Raw genomic sequence first — 25,528 nt, 5'->3', positions numbered from 1 at the left:
CTTGGCCTCCTGAAGTGCTGGGATTATAGGCGTGAGCCACTGTACCCGGTCTAGTCAGAAGTTTTGATCCATTTCTCTCTCTCTACTAACTAGGGAAGGTTATGCCTGACTATGGGAGGACAATATGAAGGATTTTGGATGTAAAGTTGTGGTGGCATCTGGGCATTTCTATTGTGTTCATAAACCCCTCAGACTTGCATGTCACCTCTGTTGCCCAGAGAGGGACTTCCTTGGTTTGATATGGAAGGCCCTGACAAATACAAGAATAAGAAATTCTAGGCCGGGCACGGTGGCTCAAGCCTGTAATCCCAGCACTTTGGGAGGCCGAGACGGGCGGATCACAAGGTCAGGAGATCGAGACCATCCTGGCTAACACGGTGAAACCCCGTCTCTATTAAGAAATACAAAAAACTAGCCGGGCGAGGTGGCGGGCGCCTGTAGTCCCAGCTACTCGGGAGGTTGAGGCCGGAGAATGGCGTAAACCCGGGAGGCGGAGCTTGCAGTGAGCTGAGATCCGGCCACTGCACTCCAGCCTGGGTGACAGAGCGAGACTCCGTCTCAAAAAAAAAAAATAAATAAATTAAAAAAAAAAGAAATTCTAAAGAAATTTTAAAAAATGGTAGGAATGATGACATGGAAGGACCTGACAAATACAAGAATAAGAGATTCTAAAGAAATAAACAACATAGTAAAAATGATATTTTGGAAAGGTTAGTGTAATAGCAACCTTGAGAAGAATTTGGAAGCAGAACAGTGAGCAGGAAGAAAATCCAGGAAGGGCTGCGCGTGGTGGCTCACGCCTGTAATGCCACTTTGGGAGTCTGAGGTGGGCAGATCACCTGAGGTTGGGAGTTTGAGAGCAGCCTGACCAACATGGAGAAACCCCGTCTCTACTAAAAATACAAAATTAGGCCAGGCGCGGTGGCTCAAGCCTGTAATCCCAGCACTTTGGGAGGCCGAGACGGGCGGATCACGAGGTCAGGAGATCGAGACCATCCTGGCCAACACGGTGAAACCCCGTCTCTGCTAAAAAATACAAAAAACTAGCCGGGCGCGCTGGCGGGCGCCTGTAGTCCCAACTACTCGGGAGGCTGAGGCAGGAGAATGGCGTGAACCCGGGAGGCGGAGCTTGCAGTGAGCTGAGATCCGGCCACTGCACTCCAGCCTGGGCGGCAGAGCCAGACTCTGTCTCAAAAAAAAAAAAAAAAAAAAAAACAAAATTAGGCCCGGCGTGGTAGCTCACGCCTGTAATCCCAGCACTTTGGGAGGCCAAGGCGGGCAGATCACCTGAGGTTGGGAGTTCGAGATCAACCTGAGCAACATGGAGAAATCCTGTCTCTACTAAAAATACAAAATGAGCTGGGCGTGGTGGTGCATGCCTGTAATCCCAGCTACTTGGGAGGCTGAGGCAGGAGAATCACTTGAACACGGGAGGCAGAGGTTGCGGTGAGCACAGATTGCACCATTGCTCTCCAGCCTGGGCAACAAGAGTGAAACCACGTCTCAAAAAATAAATAAATAAATAAAAACGAATATACAAATACAAAATTAGCCAGGCATGGTGGCACATGCCTGTAATTCCAGCTACTTGAGAGGCTGAGGCAGGAGAATCACTTGAACCTGGGAGGCGGAGGTTGTGGTGAGCCAAGATCATGCCATTGCTCTCCGGTCTGGGCATCAAGAGTGAAATTCTGTCTCAAAACAAAACAAAACAAAACAAAATTCAGGAAAAAGACTGCAAAAGTAACTGGATATATCAGTTATCTATTGCAGTTTAACAGTTTACTCCAATGAGGCAGGAGGATCACTTGAACCCAGGAGTTCAAGGCTGCAGTTAGCCAAGATGGCGCCCCTGCATGCCAGCTTGAGTGACAGAGCAAGACCTTGTCTCAAAAAAACCCAAAAAACAAAACCAACTTACCCCGAAACTTAGTGACTTAAAGCAACAATAAACATTTTTCAGGGCCAAGCCGGTGGCTCATGCCTGTAATCCCGGCACTTTGGGAGGCCGAGGCGGGTGGACCACCTGAGGTCAGGAGTTTGAGACCAGTCTGGCCAACATAGTGAAACCCTGTCTCTACTAAAAAAAAAAAAAAAAAACAAAAAGAAACAAAAATTAGCTGGGCATGGTGGCACGCACCTGTAATTCCAGCTACGCGGGAGGCTGAGACAGGAGAATCACTTGAACCCAGGAGGTGGAGGTTGTGGTGAACTGAGATTGAGCCGCTGTACTCCAGCCTGGGTGATAGAGTAAGACTCTGCCTCAAAAAAAACAAAAAAAAGAGACAAATAATCCAATTAAAAATGGGCAAAGACTCCAGCCTGGGTGACAGTGTAAGAACCTGTCTCTCTTTTTTTTTTTTTTTTTGACATGGAATCTCGCTGTGTTGCCCCGGCTGGAGTGCAGTGGCGCCATCTTGACTCACTGTAAGCTCCGACTCCTGGGTTTTCACCATTCTCTTGCCTCAGCCTCCTGAGCAGCTGATACTATAGGCTCCCGCCACCACGTCCGGCTAATGTTTTGTATTTTTAGTAGAGACGGGATTTCACCCTGTTGGCCAGGATGGTCTGGATCTACTGACTTCATGATCCGCTCGCCTGGGCCTCCCAAAGTGCTGGGATTACAGGCATAAGCCACCACACCCAGCCGACCCTGCCTCTTAAAAAGAGGGGGAAAGAGAGAGAGAGAAAGAAAAAAGGACAAAGGATCTTTTTTTTTTTTTTTTTTTTTTGAGAAGGAGTCTCACTGTTTTGCCCAGGCTGGAGTGCAAAGGTGCGATCTTGGCTCACTACAACCTCTGCCTCCTGGGTTCAAGCAATTCTCCTGCCTCAGCCTCCCTGGGCTTATAGGTACATGGGATTATAGGTGCATGCCACCATGCCTGGCTAATTTATGTATTTTTAATAGAGACAGGGTTTCGCCATGTTGGCCATGCTGGTTTTGAACACCTGATCTCAGGTTATTGACCCACCTGAGCCTCCCAAAGTGCTGGGGTTACAGGTGTGAGCCACCGCGCCTGGCCTTCTTTTCTTCTTCTTCTTCTTCTTCTTTTTTTTTTTTTTTTTTTTTAAAAGAGGCTGAGTCTTGGCTGGCCATGGTGGCTCATATCTGTGATTGTAGCACTTTGGGAGGCTGAGGCAGGCAGATTGTATGAGTCCAGGAGTTTCAGATCAGCCTGGGCAACATGGTGAAACCCCATCTCTGCAAAAAAAAATTAGCCAAGCATGGTGGCATGCACCTGAGGTCCCAGCTACTTGGGAGGCTGAGGTGGGAGGATCATCTGAGCCTGGGAGGTGGAAGTTGCAGTGAGCCAAGATCATACCACTGCATTCCAGCATGGGCGACAGAGTGAGACCGTGTCTCAAATAAATAAATAAAAAGAGACTAGGTCTTGCTCTGTTACCCAAACTGGAGTGTAGTGGCACCATCACAGCTTTCTGTAATTGAACTCATGGCCTCGGGTGATCCTTCCATCTCGGCTTCCCAAAGTGCTGGGATTACAGATGTGAGCCACCACACCCAGCCATGGATCTAAATAGACATTTCTCTGAAGAAGATGGGCTAATAAGCATGTGAGAAATTGTTCAATGTCATTATCCATCATGGAAATGTAAATCAAAATCACAATGACATACCACCTCATACCCACTATGATGGCTTAAAAAAAAAGATAGAGGCCGGGCGCGGTGGCTCAAGCCTGTAATCCCAGCACTTTGGGAGGCCGAGACGGGCGGATCACGAGGCCAGGAGATCGAGAGACGATCCCGGCTAACACGGTGAAACCCCGTCTCTGCTAAAAAAATACAAAAAAACTAGCCGGGCGAGGTGGCGGGCGCCTGTAGTCCCAGCTACTCGGGAGGCTGAGGCAGGAGAACGGCGTAAACCCGGGAGGCGGAGCTTGCAGTGAGCTGAGATCCGGCCACTGCACTCCAGCCTGGGTGACAGAGCAAGACTCCGTCTCAAAAAAAAAAAAAAAAAAAAAAAGATAGATATAGCCTGAGTAATATAGTGAGATTCTGTCTCTACAAAAACAATAAAAATTAGCTTGGTGTTGTGGTGTGCACCTGTAGTCCCAGCTACTTGGGAAGCTGAGGTGGGAGGATTGCATGAGCCCAGGAGGTCAAAGGTTGTAGTGAGCTATTGACCACACAGCCTGAGTGACAGAGTGAAACCTTGTCAAAAAAAAAAAAAAAAAAAAAAAAAGGCCGGGCGCGGTGGCTCACGCCTGTAATCCCAGCATTCTGGGAGGCCGAGGCGGGCGGATCACGAGGTCAGGAGATCGAGACCATCCTGGCTAACACAGTGAAACCCCGTCTCTACTAAAAAATACAAAAAATTAGCTGGCCATGGTGGCGGGCGCCTGTAGTCCCAGCTACTCGGGAGGCTGAGGCAGGAGAATGGCGTAAACCCAGAAGGTGGAGGTTGCAGTGAGCCGAGATCCCACCACTGCACTCCAGCCTGGGTGGCAGAGTAAGACTCTGCCTCAAAAAAAAAAAAAAAAAAGAATTTTATATATATATGTAAAGATAATAAGTATTGAAGATATGGAGGAATTGGGACCCTTCCTAGACTGCTTATGGGAATATAAAATGGTGCAGCGACTTTGGAAAACAGTCTGGCAGTTCCTCAAAAGGTTTAAACAGAGTTAACATATAAGTTAGAAATTATGCTAGTGGATAAATACCTGTGATGGTGAATTTTATGTGTCTTCTTGACTAGGCCACAGAGTACCTAGATATTTGGTCTCACATTTTTCTGATTGTGCTTGTGAGGGTGGTTTTGAATGTTAACATTTGAATCTGTAGACTGATTAAAGCTAATTGTCCTCCTTAATGTGAGTGGACCTCATCCGGTTGAAGGCCTAAGTAGACCAAAAAGCTGACTGATACTTCCCTGCAAGCAGGAGGGAACTCCTGCCTGGATACTTGAGGTGGGACATTAGTCTTTTCCTGCCTTCAGACTTGAACTGAATCTTTGGTTCTTTTTGGGTCTCAAACTTGCTGACTACAGATCTTGGGACTTCTCAACTTTCATAATTGTATGAGCTAATTGCTTATAATAAATCTCTTGATATATATCTCCTGTTGGTTCTGTTTCTCTGGAGAATTCTGACCAATACAATACAGAAGAGAAGTGAAAACATATCCACACAAAAGACTTGTACACAAATGTTTATAGCAGCATTATTCATAATAATAAAAAAGGAAAAACACAAATGTCTATCAACTGATGAATAGGCAGGCATACAAAATGTGATTTATTCATACAATGGGATATTTGCTAATAAAAGGAATGAAGTACTAATGAAAGAGAAGTTTGAATCCAGCAGGTTAAGTGAATGCCAAAGACATGTACATAGGTACAGCCTTCCCTGTTCAGTTTGGTAGACAGTTGGGCCATTGCTGCTGACAGGCAGTTCTGATTCTGGTAGGTGACTGCATTTTAACTTCTGGTTTCAGGTCCGACTGCAGACACAGCCACCGAGTTTGCCTGGACAACCTCCCATGTACTCTGGGACCTTTGACTGTTTCCGGAAGACTCTTTTTAGAGAGGTTGGTATCTGGTACTGGGCATCCTCTTACTCAGAACACATTCATGGGGTTGGTTTGTTACCCCCAAGGAGAGTAGGGTAACTGTGGTTCTGCTGGTCAGCTGGCTCACAGCTGCTGCTCCTTCAGCATGCCACCCTGTGCCCCCCGTTGTCATCTGCTTTGGGGTCTCTGATAGTTCTAGCTACTGTTTTATATAGATGAGTCAAGCTAATAAAATGGTTCTCTCTTTTGGAAGATGGAATTTAGACCACAGAGAACTAGTGAGTAATAATTGAGATGTGAAATGGAAGAAAATGTACATCTGAGCTGGGTGCGGTGGCTCACGCCTCTAATCCTAGCACTTTGTGGGCCAAGACAGGTGGATCACTTGAGGTCAGGAGTTCAGGACCAGTCTGGGCAATGTGTAGAGAGTGTCATCTCTACAAAAAATGCAAAAATTAGATGGGCGTGGTGGCGCGTGTACATCTGTAGTTCTAGCCATTCAGGTGATTGAGGTGGAGGATCACTCCACCAGGAGGTAGAGGTTGCAGTGAGCCAAGATTGCACCACTGCACTCCAACCTGGGTGATAGAGTGAGACCCTGCCTGAAAAAAAAAAAAGGCCAAGCATGGTGGCTCACGCTTGTAATCCCAGCACTTTGGGAGGCCGAGGTGGGTGGATTGCCTGAGTTCAGGAGTTTGAGACCACCCTGGCCAACACAGTGAAACCCCGTCTCTACTAAAAATACAAAAATTAGCTGGGCATGGTGGCATGTGCCTGTAGTCCCAGCTACTTGGGAGACTGAGGCACGAGAATTGCTTGAACCAGGAGGGAGAGGTCCAGCCCTGTGGGGCTTAGTGGGTGTTTTCCCCGTGTGCGGAGACAAGAGATCATAAGAAAGACACAAGACAAAGAGATAAAAAGAAAACAGCTGGGCCCAGGGGACCACTACCACCAAGACGCGGAGATCTTTAGTGGCCTCTAATGGCTGGGCGCGCTATTTATTGAATATAAGACAAGGGGGCGGCCGGGCGCGGTGGCTCATGCTTGTAATTCCAGCACTTTGGGAGGCCGAGGCGGGTGGATCACGAGGTCAGGAGATCAAGACCATACTGGCTAACACATTGAAACCCCGTCTCTACTAAAAATTAGCTGGGTGCGGTGGCGGGCGCCTGTAGTCCCAGCTACCCAGGAGGCTGAGGCAGGAGAATGGCATGAACCTGGGAGGCGGAGTTTACAGTGAGCCAAGATCATGTCACTGCACTCCAGCCTTGGCAACAGAGCGAGACTCTGTCTCAAAAAAAAAAAAAAAAAAAAGACAAGGGGACAGGGTAAGGAGGGTGAGCTGTCCAAGTGATTGATAAGGTCAAGCAAATCACGTGATCATGGGATGGGGAGGGAGGGGGGAGGGGGGAGAGCCCTTCCCTTTTAGGTAGCCGAAGCAGAGAGGGAAGGCAGCATATGTCAGTGTTTTCCTCTATGCACTTGTAAGAAAGATCAGGCTGGGCGCAGTGGCTCTCGCCTGTAATCCCAGCACTTTGGGAGGCCGAGGCGTGGATCACGAGGTTAGGAGATTGAGACCGTCCTGGCTAACACGGTGAAACCCTGTCTCTACTTAAAAAAATACAAAAAATTAGCCGGGCGTGGTGGTGGGCGCCTGTAGTCCCTGCTACTCAGGAGGCTGAGGCAGGAGAATGGCATGAACCTGGGAGGCGGAGCTTGCAGTGAGCCAAGATTGCACCACTGCACTCAGCCTGGGTGACAAAGTGAGATCAAAGAGGAACCAGGAGTATGGGAGGAACATGAAAGTGGACAAGAAGTATGACCACTGAAGCACAGCATCACAGGGAGGGGTTTAGGCCTCCGGATAACTGTGGACAGGCCTGGATAATATCCAGCCTCCCATAAGAAGCTGGTGGAGTAGAGTGTTCCCTGACTCCTCCAAGGAAAAGAGACTCCCTCTCACAGTCGGCTAAGTAACGGGTGCCTTCCCAGGCACTGGCATTACTGCTTGACCGAGGAGCTCTTAAGCGGCCCTTGTGCGGGCGTGACAAGAGGGCTCACCTCTTGCCTTCTTGGTCACTTCTCACAATGTCCCTTCAGCACCTGACCCTATACCTGCCGATTATTTAAAATAAAAAGAAAAAATAAAATGTACACCTGCATCTGGATCAGTCAGTTTGTTAGGGATCCATGTCAGAAGTGCCTGTGAATGAAGTCTGAAGGAAAAGTCAGCCAGTCCTGAAACACTGAGAGAAGCTATCAGAGTCTCTAGTTCCCCTAGACAGGGACATTAAATTGGTTTGGAGTTATTATTATATACATTTTTTTTTTTTTGAGACAGTCTCGCGCTGTCGCCCAGGCAGTGGCGCGATCTCGGCTCACTGCAAGCTCCGCCTCCCGGGTTCACGCCATTCTCCTGCCTCAGCCTCCTGTGTAGCTGGGACTACAGGCGCCTGCCACTGCGCCAGGCTAATTTTTTGTATTTTTAGTAGAGACGGGGTTTCACCGTGGTCTCGATCTCCTGACCTTGTGATCCGCCCGCCTCGGCCTCCCAAAGTGCTGGGATTACAGGCGTGAGCCACCGCGCCTGGCCTTATATACATATTTTTTGAGACAGAGTCTCACTCTGTCGCCCAGGCTGGAGTACAGTGGCATGAAGTTGGCTCACTGCAACCTCTGCTTCCCAGGCTCAAATGATTCTCCTGCCTCAGCTTCCTGAGTAGCTGGGATTACAGGCGTGTGCCATCATGCCTGGCTAATTGCACTCCATCCTGGGCAAAAAGGATAAAACTCTGTCTCAAAATAATAATAATATTAATAATAATAACAATGAATAACTTCATTAACACAGGACTTAAAGACCTCATTGAGATCTTTTCCTTTGCTTCCTAAAATATAACCTTTTTTTTTTTTTCTGAGATGGAATTTTGCTCTTGTTGCCCAGACTGGAGGGCAATGGCACAATCTTGGCTCACTGCAACCTCTTTTTTTTGTTTTGTTTTGTTTTGAAACGGAGTCTCTCTCTGCCGCCCAGGCTGGAGTGCAGTGGCCGGATCTCAGCTCACTGCAAGCTCCGCCTCCCTGGTTCACGCCATTCTCCTGCCTCAGCCTCCCGAGTAGCTGGGACTACAGGCGCCCGCCACCGCGCCCGGCTAGTTTTTTGTATTTTTTTAGTAGAGACAGGGTTTCACCGTGTCAGCCAGGATGGTCTCGATCTCCTGACCTCGTGATCCGCCCGTCTCGGCCTTCCAAAGTGCTGGGATTACAGGTTTGAGCTACCGCGCCCGGCCGGCTCACTGCAACCTCTTGAACCGTCTCCTTGGTTCAAGTGATTCTCCTGCCTCAGCTTCCTGAGTAGCTGGGATTATAGGCATGCACCACCATGCCTGGCTAATTTTATATTTGTAGTAGAGATGGGGTTTCTCCATGTTGGTCAGGCGGGTCTCAAACTCCTGACCTCAAGTGATCCGCCTGCCCCGGCCTCCCAAAGTGCTGGGACTACAGGCGTGAGCTGCCGTGCCTGGCCTAAAATATAACTTTTTTATCTTTATTTTTTTGAGACGGAGTCTTGCTCTGTTGCCCAGGCTGGAGTGCAGTGGCACGATCTCGGCTCACTGCAAGCTCCGCCTCCTGGGTTCATGCCATTCTCCTGCCTTAGCCTCCCGAGTAGCTGGGACTACAGGCGCCCGCCACCACGCCTGGCTAATTTTTTCTATTTTTAGTAGAGGCGGCGTTTTCCCTTGTTAGCCAGGATGGTCTCAATCTCCTGACCTCGTGATCCACCCGCCTCGGCCTCCCAAAGTGTTGGGATTACAGGCGTGAGCCAGCACGCCCGGCCCTAAAATATAACTTTCATATAAACACTCTATTATACTCTATAAATTTATAGCCTTCATTAAATATACGGAAACTAAGTAGTTGTCATCCAGATTAAAAAGGGGGTGATGGTAAATGATGGACTCAGCCTTGGAGAAGTTGTTCCCAGGATTCCTGTAGGACTTGGGTGCAGAAGAAAGATCTTTTTGCCGGGCGCGGTGGCTGGAGCCTGTAATCCCAGCACTTTGGGAGGCCGAGACGGGCGGATCACGAGGTCAGGAGATCGAGACCATCCTGGCTAACACGGTGAAACCCCGTCTCTACTAAAATAAATACAAAAAACTAGCCGGCGAGGTGGCGGGCACCTATAGTCCCAGCTACTCCAGAGGCTGAGGTGGGAGAATGGCGTAAACCCGGGAGGCAGAGCTTGCAGTGAGCCGAGATCTGGTCACTGCACTCCAGCCTGGGCGACAGAGCGAGACTGTGTCTCAAAAAAAAAAAAGATCTTTTAAAAATGTTTATTTATTTATTTAGAGACAGAGTCTTGCTCTGTTGCCCAGGCTGGGGTGCAGTGACGCGATCTCAGCTCACTGCAAACTCTGCCTCCCGGGTTCAAGCGGTTCTCCTGCCTCAGCCTCCCGAGTAGCTGGGATTACAGGCATCTGCCACCATGCCTGGCTAATTTTTGTGTTTAGTAGAGATGGGGTTTCACCATGTTGGCCAGGCTGGTCTCAAACTCCTGACCTTGTGATCTGCCCACCTCGGCCTCCCAAAGTGCTGGGATTACAGGCATGAGCCACTGCGTCTGGCTTAGAAAGAAGATCTTGAGGCAGTGCCTGCCTGACCGTCCTTGAGTGAGATGGTGCTACCCTTCTTTTTTTTTTTTTTTTTTTTTTGAGATGGAGTCTTGTTCTGCCACTCAGACTGGCGTGCAATGGTGCAATCTCGGCTCACTTCAACCTCCGCCTCCTGGGTTCAAGCGATTCTCCTGCCTCAGCCTCCCAAGTAGCTGGGATTACAGGCACCTGCCACAATGCCCAGCTAATTTTTATATTTTTAGTAGAGATGGGTTTCGCCATGTTGGCCAGCTGGTTTCAATCTCCTGAGCTCAGGTGATCTGCCTGCCTCAGCCTCCCAAAGCGCTGGGATTACAGATATGGGCACCATGCCCGGCCTGCCCTTTCTTCTTTTTCTTCGTCGTCTTTTTTTTTTTTTTTTTTATATGGAGTCTCATTCTGTCACCCAGGTTGGAGTACAGTGGCATGATCTCAGCCCACTGCAACCTCCGCCTCCCGGGTTCAAGTGATTCTCTCTGCCTCAGCCTCCCAAGTAGCTGATACTACAAGCGCCTGCCACTACGGCCAGCTAATTTTTGTATTTTTAGTAGAGATGGGGTTTCGCCATATTGGTCCAGCTGTTCTTGAACTCCTGACTTTGTGGTCTGCCCTCCTTGGCCTCCTAAAGTGCTGGGATTACAGGCGTGAGCCATGGCACCTGGCCTTGTCCTTTCTTCTTTAAACTCCTCCTCCTTACATCTCTAGTGTCCAGGGTGGAGTCTGATCAGTGTCTGATGGAGGTTCTAGGCTTCAGGTCCACTCAGAGTCCTCTACCCTTACAGAAGGAAGGTAGGCTTACCTGCCTCTTGGTCGTTAGATGTTATTGAGCACCTGCCTAGGGGTGGGCAATGTGCTGGGTCCTGGAGTCGTGGTGAGAACGTCTTGTATAAACCCAAATCTTTGAAGAGTTGAATAGGCTTCCTTAGTCCATATTTGTGCATGTCCTGTTTTTTGCTGTGCCAGATTTGAGCTTTCTGCTCTCTGGAGCTGCCAGGCAGAGGTCTGTAGGTTGTGCTACATGGAACTGGGTTGGCCATTCTAGTGAAAGGAAGACTAGACAAGTTGTTCAGGAGGAATGGGCTTGACCTCTCAGGACCTGCTCATCCTTTTAGCTCATGTAGGGAGCTGTGGGAATGGCTTTGAATGGACTTCGTCATATGCTGCTTTTGTAGATCTTCCTCAGATCTCTGTCCTTTTCCCATTTACTGCCTCTATACTTTGTTCTTGGAGTTCACCTGCAGCCTGTAGCAGTTTAGGCTTTTGCAGGAATTAGGAGGAATGCTGACAGTTACAGTTGTGCTCCCTTGATTCTGAAAAGAAAGTTTGGATACCCAGGGTCTGCAGTGAGGCAGGTTCTTCAGCCTGGGTCTGTGGAGCCTTCCCAGTGTGCAGCCTCACCTTGATTCTCCTGCTACTCTCTATAAGGATCAACTTTAAAAGTTTTTGTATTTTTTTTAAAAAATGGTTTTGAGATGGGGTCTCGCTATTTTACCCAGGCTGGTCTTGAACTCCTGAGCTCAAGTGATCCCCCCATCTCAGCCTCCTGAGTACCTGGGATTATAGGCCCTGATACAGGCACTTCATTTGTTACTGAGAAGCTTATAACAAAGTAACAAAGTGATATTTATCTCTTTCCTTCGTTCTCCAGAGGCAACTACTTTCAATTTTTTCAGTTGTTTATGCTGTTCCCACCTATCTACATAATACACATTTACTATTATTTTTATTTTATTTATTTTTATTTATTGTTTTTTTTGTTTGAGACGGAGTTTTACTCTTGTGACCCAGGCTGGAGTGCAGTGGTGCAATCTCGGCTCACCGCAACCTCCGCCTTCCAGGTTCGAGCCTTTCTTCTGCCTCAGCCTCCCTAGTAGCTGGGATTACAGGCATGTGCCACCACGCCCGGCTAATTTTGTATTTTTAGTAGAGACGGAGTTTCTTCATGTTGGTCAGGCTGGTCGTGAACTCCCGACCTCAGATCTGCCTGCCTCGGCCTCCCAGAGTGCTGGGATTACAGGTGTGAGCCACTGTACCTGGACATTGCTGTTATATTTTATACATTTATATATTGTTTAGCTACCTATTTGTGGTAGATTATTTTATATTTTAGCTCTTATACTCCCTATCCCCTCCTTCTGCCCTGTCCATCTATATGATTTTATCACCCTTTGTGGTTTAATCCAATTTACCATTTTCTTTTTTTTTTTTTTTTTTTTTTTTTTTTTTTTTTTTTGAGACCGAGTCTCGCTTTGTCGCCCAGGCTGGAGTGCAGTGGCCGGATCTCAGCTCACTGCAAGCTCCGCCTCCCGGGTTTACGCCATTCTCCTGCCTCAGCCTCCCGAGTAGCTGGGACTACAGGCGCCCGCCACCTCGCCCGGCTAGTTTTTTGTATTTTTAGTAGAGACGGGGTTTCACCATATTAGCCAGGATGGTCTCGATCTCCTGACCTCGTGATCCGCCCGTCTCGGCCTCCCAAAGTGCTGGGATTACAGGCTTGAGCCACCGCGCCCGGCCCCAATTTACCATTTTCATGATTACAACTTTATATATATTTTTTCTCTTAAGTATGAAGTATGATGTGCATTCCATTCCTTGTGTAACTTTTTGTTTCCCTTAGGATTGGGTTAATAATTGTGTTAAATCTTTTGTTTGTCTTTGAATCACTCTGTCATTCTGTACCCTAAATGCTCTGTAGTGTACCTTTCTGTTTGGTTTGCTACACATTGCCTTAGGAGTTATTTTCTGTTGTTCTAGTGTGTGTTGTTTTGTTCTGTTTTAGTTTTAGTTTAGTTTTGTTTTTTTGAGATGGAGTTTTGCTGTGTTGCCAGGCTGGAGTGCAGTGGCACAATCTCGGCTCACTGCAACCTTTGCCTCCCAGGTTCAAGCTATTCTCGTGCCTCAGCTCCTGAGTAGCTGGGATTACAGGCATGCACCACCACACACAGCTAATGTTTGTATTTTTAGTAGAGACGGGGTTTCACCATGTTGGCCAGGATGGTCTTGGTCTCCTAACCTCGTGATACGCCTGCCTTGGCCTCCCAAAGTGCTGGAATTACAGACGTGAGCTACTGCACCCAGCCTTGTTCTGTTTTTCTTGCAAACATCACTTTTGGAGTCCTCTACTACGCTGTGGACTGTTTCCCAGGTCCACTGCACCCAGTGCCATCCTAGAAACCCACTTCATCTCTCTTGGACTGGCCCCCTGGTCTCCCGGGTCCTGAATCTTCCTCCTTGTTTACTACCTTGTTTGGTAGTGTATTTATGTATTTGTCTGTCTGTCTTTTTTTTTTTTTTTTTTTTGAGGCGGAGTCTGGCTCTCTTGTCCAGGCTGGAGTGCAGTGGCCGGATCTCAGCTCACTGCAAGCTCCGCCTCCTGGGTTCACGCCATTCTCCTGCCTCAGCCTCCCGAGTAGCTGGGACTACAGGCGCCCGCCACCTCGCCCGGCTAGTTTTTTGTATTTTTTTTTTTTTTTTTGAGACGGAGTCTCGCTCTGTTGCCCAGCCCAGGCTGGAGTGCAGTGGCGCGATCTCGGCTCACTGCAAGCTCCGCCTCCCGGGTTCACGCCGTTCTCCTGCCTCAGCCTCCCGAGTAGCTGGGACTACAGGCGCCCACAACCGTGCCCCGCTAATTTTTTTTTGTATTTTTAGTAGAGACGGGGTTTCACCGTGGTCTCGATCTCCTGACCTTGTGATCCGCCCGCCTCGGCCTCCCAAAGTGCTGGGATTACAGGCGTGAGCCACTGCGCCCGGCCTAGTTTTTTGTATTTTTTAGTAGAGACGGGGTTTCACTGTGTTAGCCAGGATGGTCTCGATCTCCTGACCTCGTGATCCGCCCGTCTCGGCCTCCCAAAGTGCTGGGATTACAGGCTTGAGCCACCGCGTCCGGCCTTTGTCTGACTGTCTAATTATTTATTGGTTACTACATAATTCACTTTCCTTTTTTTTTTTTTTTTCCTGGAGATGGGATCTCACTCTGTCACCCAGGGTGGAGTACAGTGGCAAGATCATAGCTCACTGCAGACTTGAACTTCTTGACTCAAGTTATTCTCCTAACTCAGCCTTCTGACTACCTAGAACTACAGGCACACACCACCACGTTTGGCTAACTTTTATTTTTTATTTGTTTTTGTAGAGACACAGTCTTGCTATGCTGCCCAGGCTCACCTTCCCTTTCATTACTAGTGAAACTGTACTAGTGAAAATTGCTGTGCAGTTCTAACAAAATTCTCATCTTAATACCTAGAAAATTTAAAACATTTTCTTAATCACTTGTAATCTTACCCCAAAGAAGGTAGATCACATCGTGTATCCTGTTTTGTAGCCTTTTTTTTTTTTAACTTAATAATCTCTTCTCATGTTATAATGTGATTTATAGAGTTTATAATTTATCTCCTATTTGGCAGCTTTTGTTTTTTTCCCCAAAATTTTGGTACCTTATAAATGCCTGAGGTTATTTTTACACCTCTGAGTATCTCCCTAGAGTAAATTCCTTGCAATAGATTTTCCATACAAAAAAATTTCCAGGTGAAAGAGTATGCTACATATTGGCAGATTGCTGGCCGGGTGCAGTGGCTCACGCCTACAATCCCAGCACTTTAATAGGCCAAGGCAGGAGGATCACTTGAGCCCAGGAGTTCAAGACCAGTTTGGGCAACGTGGCAAAACCCTGTCTCTACAAAAAATATAAAAATTAGCTGGGCATGGTGACGCACGCCTATAGTCCCAGCTACTTGGGAGGCTGAGATGGGAGGATCACTTGAGCCCAGGGGATCAAAGCTGTGATCAGCTGTGATTGCACCACTGCATCCCAGCCTGGGTGACAGAGTGAGACCCCGTCTGAAAAAAAAAATCCCCCAAAACAAAAACAGATTGCCTTTGAGAATGGAAACTGCCTTCAGTTTCTCCAGCAATACATAATAGGACAATTATTTCTGATAAATGTGGGAGATATTCTTCCATTTAAAATTCTCCTTGTGGCCGGGTGCAGTGGCTCACGCCTGTAATCCCAGCACTTTGGGAGGCTGAGGCGGGCGGATCATGAGGTCAGGAGATCAAGACCATCCTGGCTAACACAGTGAAACCCTGTCTCTACTAAAAAAATACAAAAAATTAGCTGGGCGTGGTGGCAGGCGCCTCAGGAGGCTGAGGCAGGAGAATGGCGTGATCCCAGGAGGTAGAGCTTGCAGTGAGCCAAGATCATGCCACTGCACTCCAGCCTGGGCGACAGAGCGAGACTCTGTCTCAAAAAAATAAAAAATAAAAATAAAGTTCTGCTTGCTTCAAGAAGAGGTGAAGGAAGCCACAGGTTAGAGGACACACTGCTTTCCTCTTTCAGTGATTTAAAAGGTGGTGGTGTCTGGCCGGGCGCGGTGGCTCAAGCCTGTAATCCCAGCACTTTGGGAGGCCGAGACGGGCGGATCACGAGGTCAGGAGATCGAGACCATCCTGGCTAACACGGTGAAACCCCGTCTCTATTAAGAAATACAAAAAAAAAAAACTAGCCAGGCGAGGTGGCGGGCGCCTGTAGTCCCAGCTACTTGGGAGGCTGAGGCCGGAGAATGGCGTGAACCCGGGAGGCGGAGCTTGCAGTGAGCTGAGATCCGGCCACTGCACTCCAGCCTGGGTGACAGAGCGAGACTCCGTCTCAAAAAAAAAAAATAAAATAAAAAAAATAAAAATAAAAGGTGGTGGTGTCTGTAAACAGCTTCTGCTTCTGTGATTCCTTGCAGGGCATCAGGGGGCTATATCGGGGAATGGCTGCCCCTATCATCGGGGTCACTCCCATGTTTGCTGTGTGCTTCTTTGGGTTTGGTTTGGGGAAGAAACTACAACAGAAACACCCAGAAGATGTGCTCAGGTGAGTACTTACAGGCCAGGAGCACTTGCTATTCTGCCTGGTAGTGTGACATGGGTTAAATTAAAGAAACTTGGGCAGGGCACGGTGGCTCACACCTGTATTCCTAGCACTTTGAGAGACTGAGGCGGGTGGATCACCTGAGGTCAGGAGTTCAAGTCCAGCTTGGCCAACATGGCAAAACCCTGTCTCTACTAAAAATACAAAAAAATTAGCTGGGCACTGTGGCGGGCGCCTGTAGTCCCAGCTACTTGGGAGGCTGAGGCAGGAGAATCGCTTGACAGGGAGGCGGAGGTTGCAGTGAGCCGAGATGGCACCACTGCACTCCAACCTGAGCAACAGAGCAAGACTCCGTCTAAAAAAAAAAAAAGTACCTTGGTGGGTCCTCCTGGGCCCTTAAGCCTGACTCCTGGGAGTTTTTTTTTCTTTCTTCTCTGAGACAGAGTTTTGCTCTTTTTGCCCAGGCTGGAGTACAATGGCATGATCTCAGCTTACTGCAACCTCCGCCTCCCAGGTACAAGCAATTCTCCTGTCTTAGCCTCCCAAGTAGCTTGGATTACAGGCATGCGCCACCACACCTGGCTAATTTTTTTTGTATTTAGTGGAGAGGGGGTTTCACCACATTAGGCTGCTTGCGAACTCCTGACCTCAGGTGATCCACCTGCCTCGGCCTCCCAAAGTGCTGGGATTTCAGGCATGTGCCACTGCACCTGGCCCAACTCCTGGGAGTTATACATGAAGGAGTACTTGAGTTTTAAATTTTTTTAATTTTTAATTTTTTTTTTTGTTTGAGACTGAGTCTCGCTCTGTTGCCCAGGCTGGAGTGCAGTGGCTTAATCTCGGCTCACTGCAAGCTCCGCCTCCCCAGTTCTCGCCATTCTCCTGCCTCAGCCTCCCTACTAGCTGGGACTACAGACGCCTGCCACCACGCCTGGCTAATTTTTTGTTTTTTTGTATTTTTAGTAGAGACGGAGTTTCACCATGTTAGCCAGGATGGTCTCGATCTCCTGACCTTGTGATCTGCACCCCTTGGCCTCCCAAAGTGCTGGGATTACAAGCGTGAGCCACCGCGCCTGGCCCAAGTACTTGAGTTTTTGAGATGGGGTCTTTGTTTGTCACCCAGGCTGAGATGCAATGGTGCAATCATGACTCACTATAACCTTGAACTCCTGGGCTCAAGTGATTCTTCTGCCTCAGCCTCCCGAGTAGCTGGGACTACAGGCACACACCACCACTCTGGGCTAATTTTTAAATTTTTTTGTGAGATAGGGGCGGGTCTCATTATCTTGCCCAGGCTGGTCTCGAACTCCTGGAGCCAAGCAATTCTCTTGCCTCGGCCTCCCAAATTGCTAGGATTACAGGTGTGAGCCACCACACCTGACCAGTTTTTCATATTTCTTTTATAAGGTAGTATCAATTATTGGAGAGATTTGTAACCTCACGAGGCTGTTGAGAGGTCTGAATGCTTAAATATGTGTAACATGTCATAGGCAGCACCTGGTGCTGCCCTAAAGCCAAAAGCAGTCTTTCTATCACCTGATTGAGAGAAGAGAAGGTTCCAACTTTTGTTGTGCTTCATTTTTACAACATGCTAATATGACTATAAAGATTTCAGGTATTAGTTTCTGTGTTAAAGTGGAATAAGTTAATATGTTTTCCTTTAATAAACTTTAAGAAGTTGGATTTGGGTATGAAGAGGCACCTGAGACAGAATTATAGTTCAGAATTTACAAAGTAGCGAAAACAGAGGCTTCTCAGGATGTAGGGGAATTCTAAGTGGAAATATTGGGTGAAAATGTATCCACAATCTGAGCTGTGCAGGGTGCCAACCCCTGGGAGGGGCTATAGGCAGTACAGGAGCTACAAAGTCTGGCCTGCCCTCAGATCCGGGAGCTCAAGGGAGGAAGCCCAGGGTGCCATGCAGTTGTATTCTGTCACCACTCTAGGCCACAGCAGGCTGAGTGAGGGTCTAGGATGTAGACGGAGGTGCTTGTAGAGTGAAACTCTATTTCTAGGATCCTTGTGACCCTCTGAATGTCCCTAGATTCTATAAATAGCCGCAAGTGGCCTGAAACGTGGGTGGGATTGTTTTGGAGCTGCATTTGCCCATTGGTAGTCCTTGTGTCCCAGGGATACATGTCCTCTCTGAGCGTCTGTTCTTTTTTTTTTTTGAGACGGAGTCTCGTTCTGTTGCCAGGCTGGAGTGCAGTGGCGCGATCTCGGCTCACTGCAACCTCCGCCTCCCAGATTCAAGCAGTTCTCCTGCCTCAGCCTCCCGAGTAGCTGGGACTACAGGTGAGCGCCACCATGCCCAGCTAATTTTTGTACTTTTAGTAGAGATGGGGTTTCACCATGTTGGCCAGAATGGTCTCAATCCCTTGACCTCGTGATCTGCCTGCCTCGGCCTCCCAAAGTGCTGGGATTACAGGTGTGAGCCACCGTGCCCGGCCCTGAGCGCCTAGTCTTTTAGCATATGTGCCAGCTCACGGATATATCAGGGCCATGCATGACCCCTGTGGGGTCACTTCTGGTACTTTGGTCTATGGGCTGTGTTCCTGTACAGTCACATCAGCACTCAGAGAAACAGTCTTCCTGACTGTACAAAGTTAAGACACTCAGGACCCCACTCCCACAATCCTGTCAGCCCTGCTGTGTTCACCTTCCTGTAATGCTGTTTGGGGATGGTATAGAAAGGAGTGTTACCAGGGCCTTGGGGTGGAAGTCCAGGAGGGTCCAGCTCTCAAAGGTGCCTCCCTGGGATGGAGATGGGGGTGGGGAGTGGGAGAATAGGCCAGACAGCCATTGAGTGTCCACATGATGCCCTATGCACACACAGAGATCCTATTCAGAGACAGTCTCCAGTCCCAAGAGATGAGGTTTGCTGAGCCTAGGGTTGGGCATTATGGGGAAAATGGAGCATGTTGGTCTCATAGGGAGAATTTAGTTGCTGAGAGGATTCCTCAGGGATAGCCATGTGAACTGGGACTGTGAAGATGGCCGTGTTGGAAAGCAAGTCTCTTGACTGTTCAACAGTCACTTTGGCTGTGTGCCTGAGATAGATGCATGAGCCCTGCCTGGGGTGAATGCAGGGAGAAATAGGGCTGTTGAAACTGGTGCCCTGCCTGGAGTGAACTCTTTACAGTGGATGTCCCTCTACCCCCATTTGGCATCTGTTCATAAGCTCCTTGCTGGATGGGACTGACCTGAAGGCTCAGTTGTTGGAGGCTTGGGGTCAAGAGTGCACTGAAGCTTAGGACAGTGTGTGAAGTTTTTCAGTAACAGTTGCTAAGTTGTGGGACTCTGTTGAAATGCTGAATGTAACTTTGTGCCCCATTGCCTCCAAACCATGCTGGTATTGCTAATCCCAGAAAGAAAAGGAGGTAGCCAGGCACAGTGGCTCATGCCTGTAATCCCAGCACTTTGGGAGGCCAAGGCAGGAGGATCACTTGAGCCCAGGAGTTCGAGACCAATCTGGGCAACATGGTGAAACTCTGTCTCTACAAAAATGCAAAAATCAGCCAGGCTTGCCTGTAGTCCCAACTACTCAGGAGGTTGAGGTGGGAAGGTCACTTGAGCCCAGGAGGTGGAGGTTGCAGTGAGCTGAGATTGTGCCACTGCACTCCAGCCTGGACAACAGAGCAAGATTCTGTTTCAAAAAAAAAAAAAAAAAAAAGGGCTGGGCACAGGGGCTCATGCTGTAACCCTAGCACCCTGGGAGGCCGAAGTGAGTGGATCACTTGAGGTCAGGAGTTTGAGGCCATCCTAGCCAACATGGTGAAACTCTGTTGCTACTGAAAATACAAAAATTAGCTGGGTGTGGTGGCGGGTTCCTGTAATCCCAGCTACTCGGGTCCTGAGGCAGCAGAATTGTTTGAACCCAGGAGGTGGAGGATGCAGTGAGCCGAGATCGCTTCACTACACTCCAGCCTGGGGACAGAGTGAGACTGTGTCTCAAAACAAACACAAACAAATAAACAAAAAGAAGAAAGAAAAGAAAAGGAGATGCCAGAGGTGGCACAGACAGCTTGGGGTGATAGATGGGTAGGAGCCTCAGACTGCTGTTTATACTCAGGGTTGTTCATTCTGTGGGGGCCAGAGTGAAGACCCATACCTCTTGCCACTGGGGGACTATTTCCCTGTACAGGGGCCACAGGATCTGTCATGCCTGCCTGGGTATCATCCCTGTCTGGTCGTTTCTCAGCATCTTACAGCATATTGCGTGCAGTTGACTTGGCTATCCCTTAGCCTTTAGAGGTGGCCACAGCCATCCTCCTTGGCCTTGAAGCTGTCCTGCTTGAGTCTTGGCTTAGAGTGTTCTCAGGCCCTTGGTAATCCAGGGGAAGTGAGACTGGAGGGGAACTACTGGGGGAGATTAAAGTCCAGATCTTGGGTTAGAGACTTCCCCCTCAAAAACGCCAGCACATTAACTATGGGGAATTGAGGCTCAGACAGGCCTGGAAACCTGTCCATAGTCACTGTGCCTGGCAGGCGCATGGATGGAAACTGTGTTTTACTATAAAACTTCTCGGCCGGGCGCGGTGGCTCAAGCCTGTAATCCCAGCACTTTGGGAGGCCGAGACGGGCGGATCACGAGGTCAGGAGATCGAGACCATCCTGGCTAACACAATGAAACCCTGTCTCCACTAAAAATACAAAAAAATTAGCCGGGCGTGGTGGCGGCGCCTGTAGTCCCAGCTACTCGGGAGGCTGAGGCAGGAGAATGGCGGGAACCCGGGAGGCGGAGCTTGCAGTGAGCCGAGATCGCGCCACTGCACTCCAGCCTGGGCGACAGAGCGAGACTCCGCCTCAAAAAAAAAAAAAAAAACTTCTCTTACAGGTCAGGGATTCAGAGCGTACACCGCATAGGGTGGGCCTTGTGACCAGACTCCCATTGCTCTTGCCACTGAGACCCTTGCTCTGGGAAATATGACATTAAAATATACCTATAACTGAGTTTTTGTGCGAAATCTTAGGCTTCTACCCAGTCCAAGTACTTATTTTTTTTTCTTACAAAACTGTCCTTTTTGCTGGGATTGGCCCCTGTCCTCAGTGGTTAGTCACAGGTGCTTGCTTCTGGTTTTTGTTTTCAATGCAGCTATCCCCAGCTGTTTGCAGCTGGGATGTTATCTGGTGTATTCACCACAGGAATCATGACTCCTGGAGAACGGATCAAGTGCTTATTACAGGTAAGATTGTGATTGGAGGGGAAATAGCTAGCTTTTTCCTTTCAGTTTATAATTTCATGTGCATGTTTATGTCCTTTCACCCTTTATAGAGGCTTCAGGGTCGGGTGCAGTGGCTCACACCTGTAATCCTAGCACTTTGGGAGGCCAAGGTGCGAGGATTGCCTGAGCCCACGAGTTAAAGACCAGCCTGGGGGCCAGGTGCAGTGGCTCATGCCTGTAATCCCAGCACTTCAGGAGGTCGAGGTGGGCAGATCACCTAAGGTCAGGAGTTCGAGACCAACCTCACCAACATGGTGAAACCCCGTCTCTACTAAAAATACAAAAATTAGCCAGGAGTGGTGGTGCATGCCTGTAATACCAGCTACTCGAGAGACTAAGGCAGGAGAATCACTTGAATCCAGGAGGCAGAGTTTTCATTGAGCCAAGATCATGCTATTGCACTCCAGCCTGAGCAACAAGAGCAAAAATTCCATCTCAAAAACAAAAACAAAACAATACAGAACAACGATGTTATTTTTTTATTTTTATTTTTTTTTGAGACGGAGTCTTGCTCTGTCACCCGGGCTGGAGTGCAGTGGCCTGATCTCAGCTCACTGCAAGCTCCGCCTCCCGGGTTTACGCCATTCTCCTGCCTCAGCCTCCCGAGTATCTGGGACTACAGGCGCCCGCCACCTTGCCCGGCTAGTTTTTTGTATTTTTTTTTTAAGTAGAGACGGGGTTTCACCGTGTTAGCCAGGATGGTCTCGATCTCCTGACCTCGTGATCCGCCCGTCTCGGCCTCCCAAAGTGCTGGGATTACAGGCTTGAGCCACCGCGCCCGGCCAGAACAACTATGTTATATGAATGGAATCGTATAGTATATAAAGTCTTTGGATTGGCTTGTTTTTTGTTTTTGTTTTTAGATGGAGTCTTGCTCTTATCGCCCAGGCTGGAGTGCAATGGCACGATCTTGGCTCACTGCAACCTCCTCCTCCCAGGTTCAAGTGATTCTCCTGCCTCAGCCTCCCCAGTAGCTGGGATTACAGCACCTGACACTATGTCCTGCTAATTTTTGTATTTTTAGTAGAGACAGGGTTGTACCATGTTGGCCAGGCTGGTCTCAAACTCCTGACCTCAGGTGATCCACCCACCTTGGCATCCCAGAGTGCTGGGATTACAGGCATAAGCCACCAAGCCTGGCCTGGATTGGCTTTTTAAATTTTTTTTATTTCTTTCTTTATTTTTGAGACAGGGTCTGGCTCTCTGTCACCCAGTCTCTGTAGTACAGTGGCTGGACTCAGCACACTGCAATCTCTGCCTCCTGCGATGAAGCCATTCCTACCTCAGGCTTCTGAGTATCTGAGACTACAGGTGTGCATCACCATGCCCTGCTAGTTTTGTTTATTTTTTTAGAGATGGGGTTTTACCATGTTGCCCAGGCTGGCCTTGAAACTCTGAGCTCAAGCGATCTGCCTGCCTCGGCCTCCCAATGTGCTGGGATTATAGGCATGAGCCATCATGCCCAGCATAGATTGGATTTTAAACTCAGCATTGGCCAGGCATGGTGGCTCACACCTGTAATCCCTGCACTTTGTGAGGCCGAGGCAGGTTGTTCACCAGGAGTTCGAGACCTGCTTGGCCTACATGGAGAAACCCCGTCTCTACTAAAAATACAAAAATTAGCCGGGTATGGTGGTGCATGCCTGTAATCCCAGCTACTCGGGAGGCTGAGGCACGAGAATTGCTTGAACCCAGGAGGCAGAGGTTGCAGTGAGCCAGGATCGTGCCACTGTACTGCAGCCTCGGTGACAAAGCGAAAAAATAAACAAAAAATAAAAATAAATAATAAATAAATAGGCCAAGCGTGGTGGCTCACGCCTGTAATCCTAGCACTTTGGGAGGCCGAGGAGGGTAGATCACGAGGTCAGGAGTTCAAGACCAGCCTGGCCAAGATGGTAAAACCCCCGTCTCTACGAAAAATACAAAAATTAGCCGGCCATGGTAGCAGACGTCTGTAATCCCAGCTACTTGGGAGGCTGAGGCAGAGAATTGCTTGAATCTGGAAGGTAGAGATTGCAGTGAGCTGAGATCATGCCACTGTATTCCAGCCTGAGCAACAGAGCGAGACTCTGTCTCAAAAATAAATAAATAATAAATAAATAAACTCAGTATAATTTTTTTTTTTTTTCTCTCTGAGATGGAGTCTCATTCTGTTGCCTAGGCTGGAGTACAGTGGCACAGTCTCGGTTCACTGCAACCTCCGCTTCCTGGTTTCAAGCGATCCTCCTGCCTCAGCTTCCCGAGTAACTGAGATTACAGACACGCACCACCAAGCCCGGCTAATTTTTGTATTTTTAATAGAGATGGGGGCTGGGGTGGGTGCGGGTCTCACCATGTTGGCCAGCCTGGTCTTTTTTTTTTTTTTTTTTTTTTTTTTTTTTTTGAGACCGAGTCTGGCTCTGTCACCCAGGCTGGAGTGCTGTGGCCGGATCTCAGCTCACTGCAAGCTCCGCCTCCCGGGTTCACGCCATTCTCCTGCCTCAGCCTCCCGAGTAGCTGGGACTACAGGCGCCCGCCACCTCACCCGGCTATTTTTTTTGTATTTTTTAGTAGAGACAGGGTTTCACCGTGTTAGCCAGGATGGTCTCGATCTCCTGACCTCGTGATCCGCCCGTCTCGGCCTCCCAAAGTGCTGGGATTACAGGCTTGAGCCACCGCGCCCGGCCCAGCCTGGTCTTGAACTCCTGACCTTAGGTGATCCTCCTGCCTCTGCCTCCCAAAGTGCTGAGATTATAGGCATGAGCCACCATGCCCAGCCCTCAGCATAATTTTCTAGAGATTCATTCGGATTATCACATATATGAATACTGCATTCATTTTTATTGCCGAATAGTAGTCATAGTATGTATTATCATAATTTAACTATTCTTCCACCTAACATCATCTGTGTTGTTTCTAGTTTGAGGTTTTTAGGAATAAAGATGCTATAAACATTTGTATACAGAGGTTTTTGTCAGAAAGTAAGTCTTCATTTCTCCATTTCTCTGGGATAAATGCCTAGGAATGCAATTGTTGAGTTTTCTTGTAGTTGTATCTAGTTTGGTTTTTTTTTTTTTTTTTTTTTTTTTTTTTTTGGACAAGGTCTCACTCTGTTGCCTAGACTGGAGTGCAGTGGTGTGATCATAGCACAATATAACCTTGATCTCCTGGGCCTAAGTGATCCTCCCGCCTCAACCTCCCAAGTAGCTGGGACTACAGGTGTGTTCCTCCATGCCGAGTTAATTTTTTATTTTTATTTATTTATTTAGAGATGGGGTCTTGCTTTGTTGCCCAGGCTAGAGTGCAATGGCACGATCTCAGCTCACCACGACCTCCTCCTCCGGGGTTCAAGCGATTCTTTTGCCTCAGCCTCAAAGGTAACTGGGATTACAGGCATGCGCCATCATGCCTGGTTAATTTTTGTATTTTTAGTAGAGACAAGGTTTCGCCATGTTGGCCGGGCTGGTCCTGAACGCCTGACCTAACGTGATTGACCTGCTTCGGCGTCCTGAAGTGCTAGGATTATAGGAATGAGCCACCATGCTCGCCCTAAGTCTAAGAATTCTTTTTTTTTTTTTTTTTTTTTTTGAGACGGAGTCTCACTGTGTCTCCCAGGCTGGAGTGCAGTGGTGTGATCTCGGCTCACTGCAAGCTCCGCCTCCCGGGTTCACGCCATTCTCCCGCCTCAGCCTCCCAAGTAGCTGAGACTACAGGCGCCCGCCACGACGCCCGGCTAGTTTTTTTTTGTATTTTTAGTAGAGACGGGGTTTCACCATGTTAGCCAGGATAGTCTCGATCTCCTGACCTTGTGATCCACCCGCCTCGGCCTCCCAAAGTGCTGGGATTACAGGCTTGAGCCACCACGCCCGGCCAAGAATTCTTTACTTAAACCTAGATCCTGAAGATTTTCTTGTATATTTTTTCTACAAGTTTTATTTTATTTTATTTTATTTTCGAGACATTATCTCACTCTGTCACCCAGGGTGGAGTGCAGTGGTGTGAACTCTCCTCACTGCAGCCTCTGCCTCTTGGGGTTCATGTGATTCTCCTGCATCAGCCACCCAAGTAGCTGGGATTACAGGTACACACCACCGTGCCCAGCTCATTTTTGTATTTGCAGTAGAGACGGGGTTTCTCCATATTGGCCAGGCAGGTCTTTTTTTTTTTTTTTTTTTTTTTTTTTTTTGAGACGGAGTCTCGCTCTGTAGCCCAGGCTAGAGTGCAGTGGCCAGATCTCAGCTCACTGCAAGCTCCGCCTCCCGGGTTCACGCCATTCTCCGGCC

The 25,528-nt window shown here is 48.5% G+C and overlaps 1 protein-coding gene across 1 annotated transcript in view; it reads left to right on the top strand.

Annotated features, from left to right (window-relative positions):
• Window positions 1-25,528, top strand: part of LOC105480626 (solute carrier family 25 member 20) — a 46,579-nt gene that overhangs the window by 2,986 nt on the left and 18,065 nt on the right. Inside the window, exons 2-4 of the mRNA XM_071091704.1 lie at window positions 5,461-5,553; window positions 15,917-16,044; window positions 21,137-21,227. Coding sequence (XP_070947805.1) covers window positions 5,461-5,553; window positions 15,917-16,044; window positions 21,137-21,227 — 312 coding nt within the window. The remainder of the gene's footprint in view (window positions 1-5,460; window positions 5,554-15,916; window positions 16,045-21,136; window positions 21,228-25,528) is intronic.

Source organism: Macaca nemestrina, chromosome 2, assembly GCF_043159975.1.
Source record: "Macaca nemestrina isolate mMacNem1 chromosome 2, mMacNem.hap1, whole genome shotgun sequence".
NCBI classification, from domain to species: Eukaryota; Metazoa; Chordata; class Mammalia; order Primates; family Cercopithecidae; genus Macaca; species Macaca nemestrina.
Note: the sequence above shows the minus strand (reverse complement) of the source record. Positions and strands in the feature narration are given on the sequence as shown.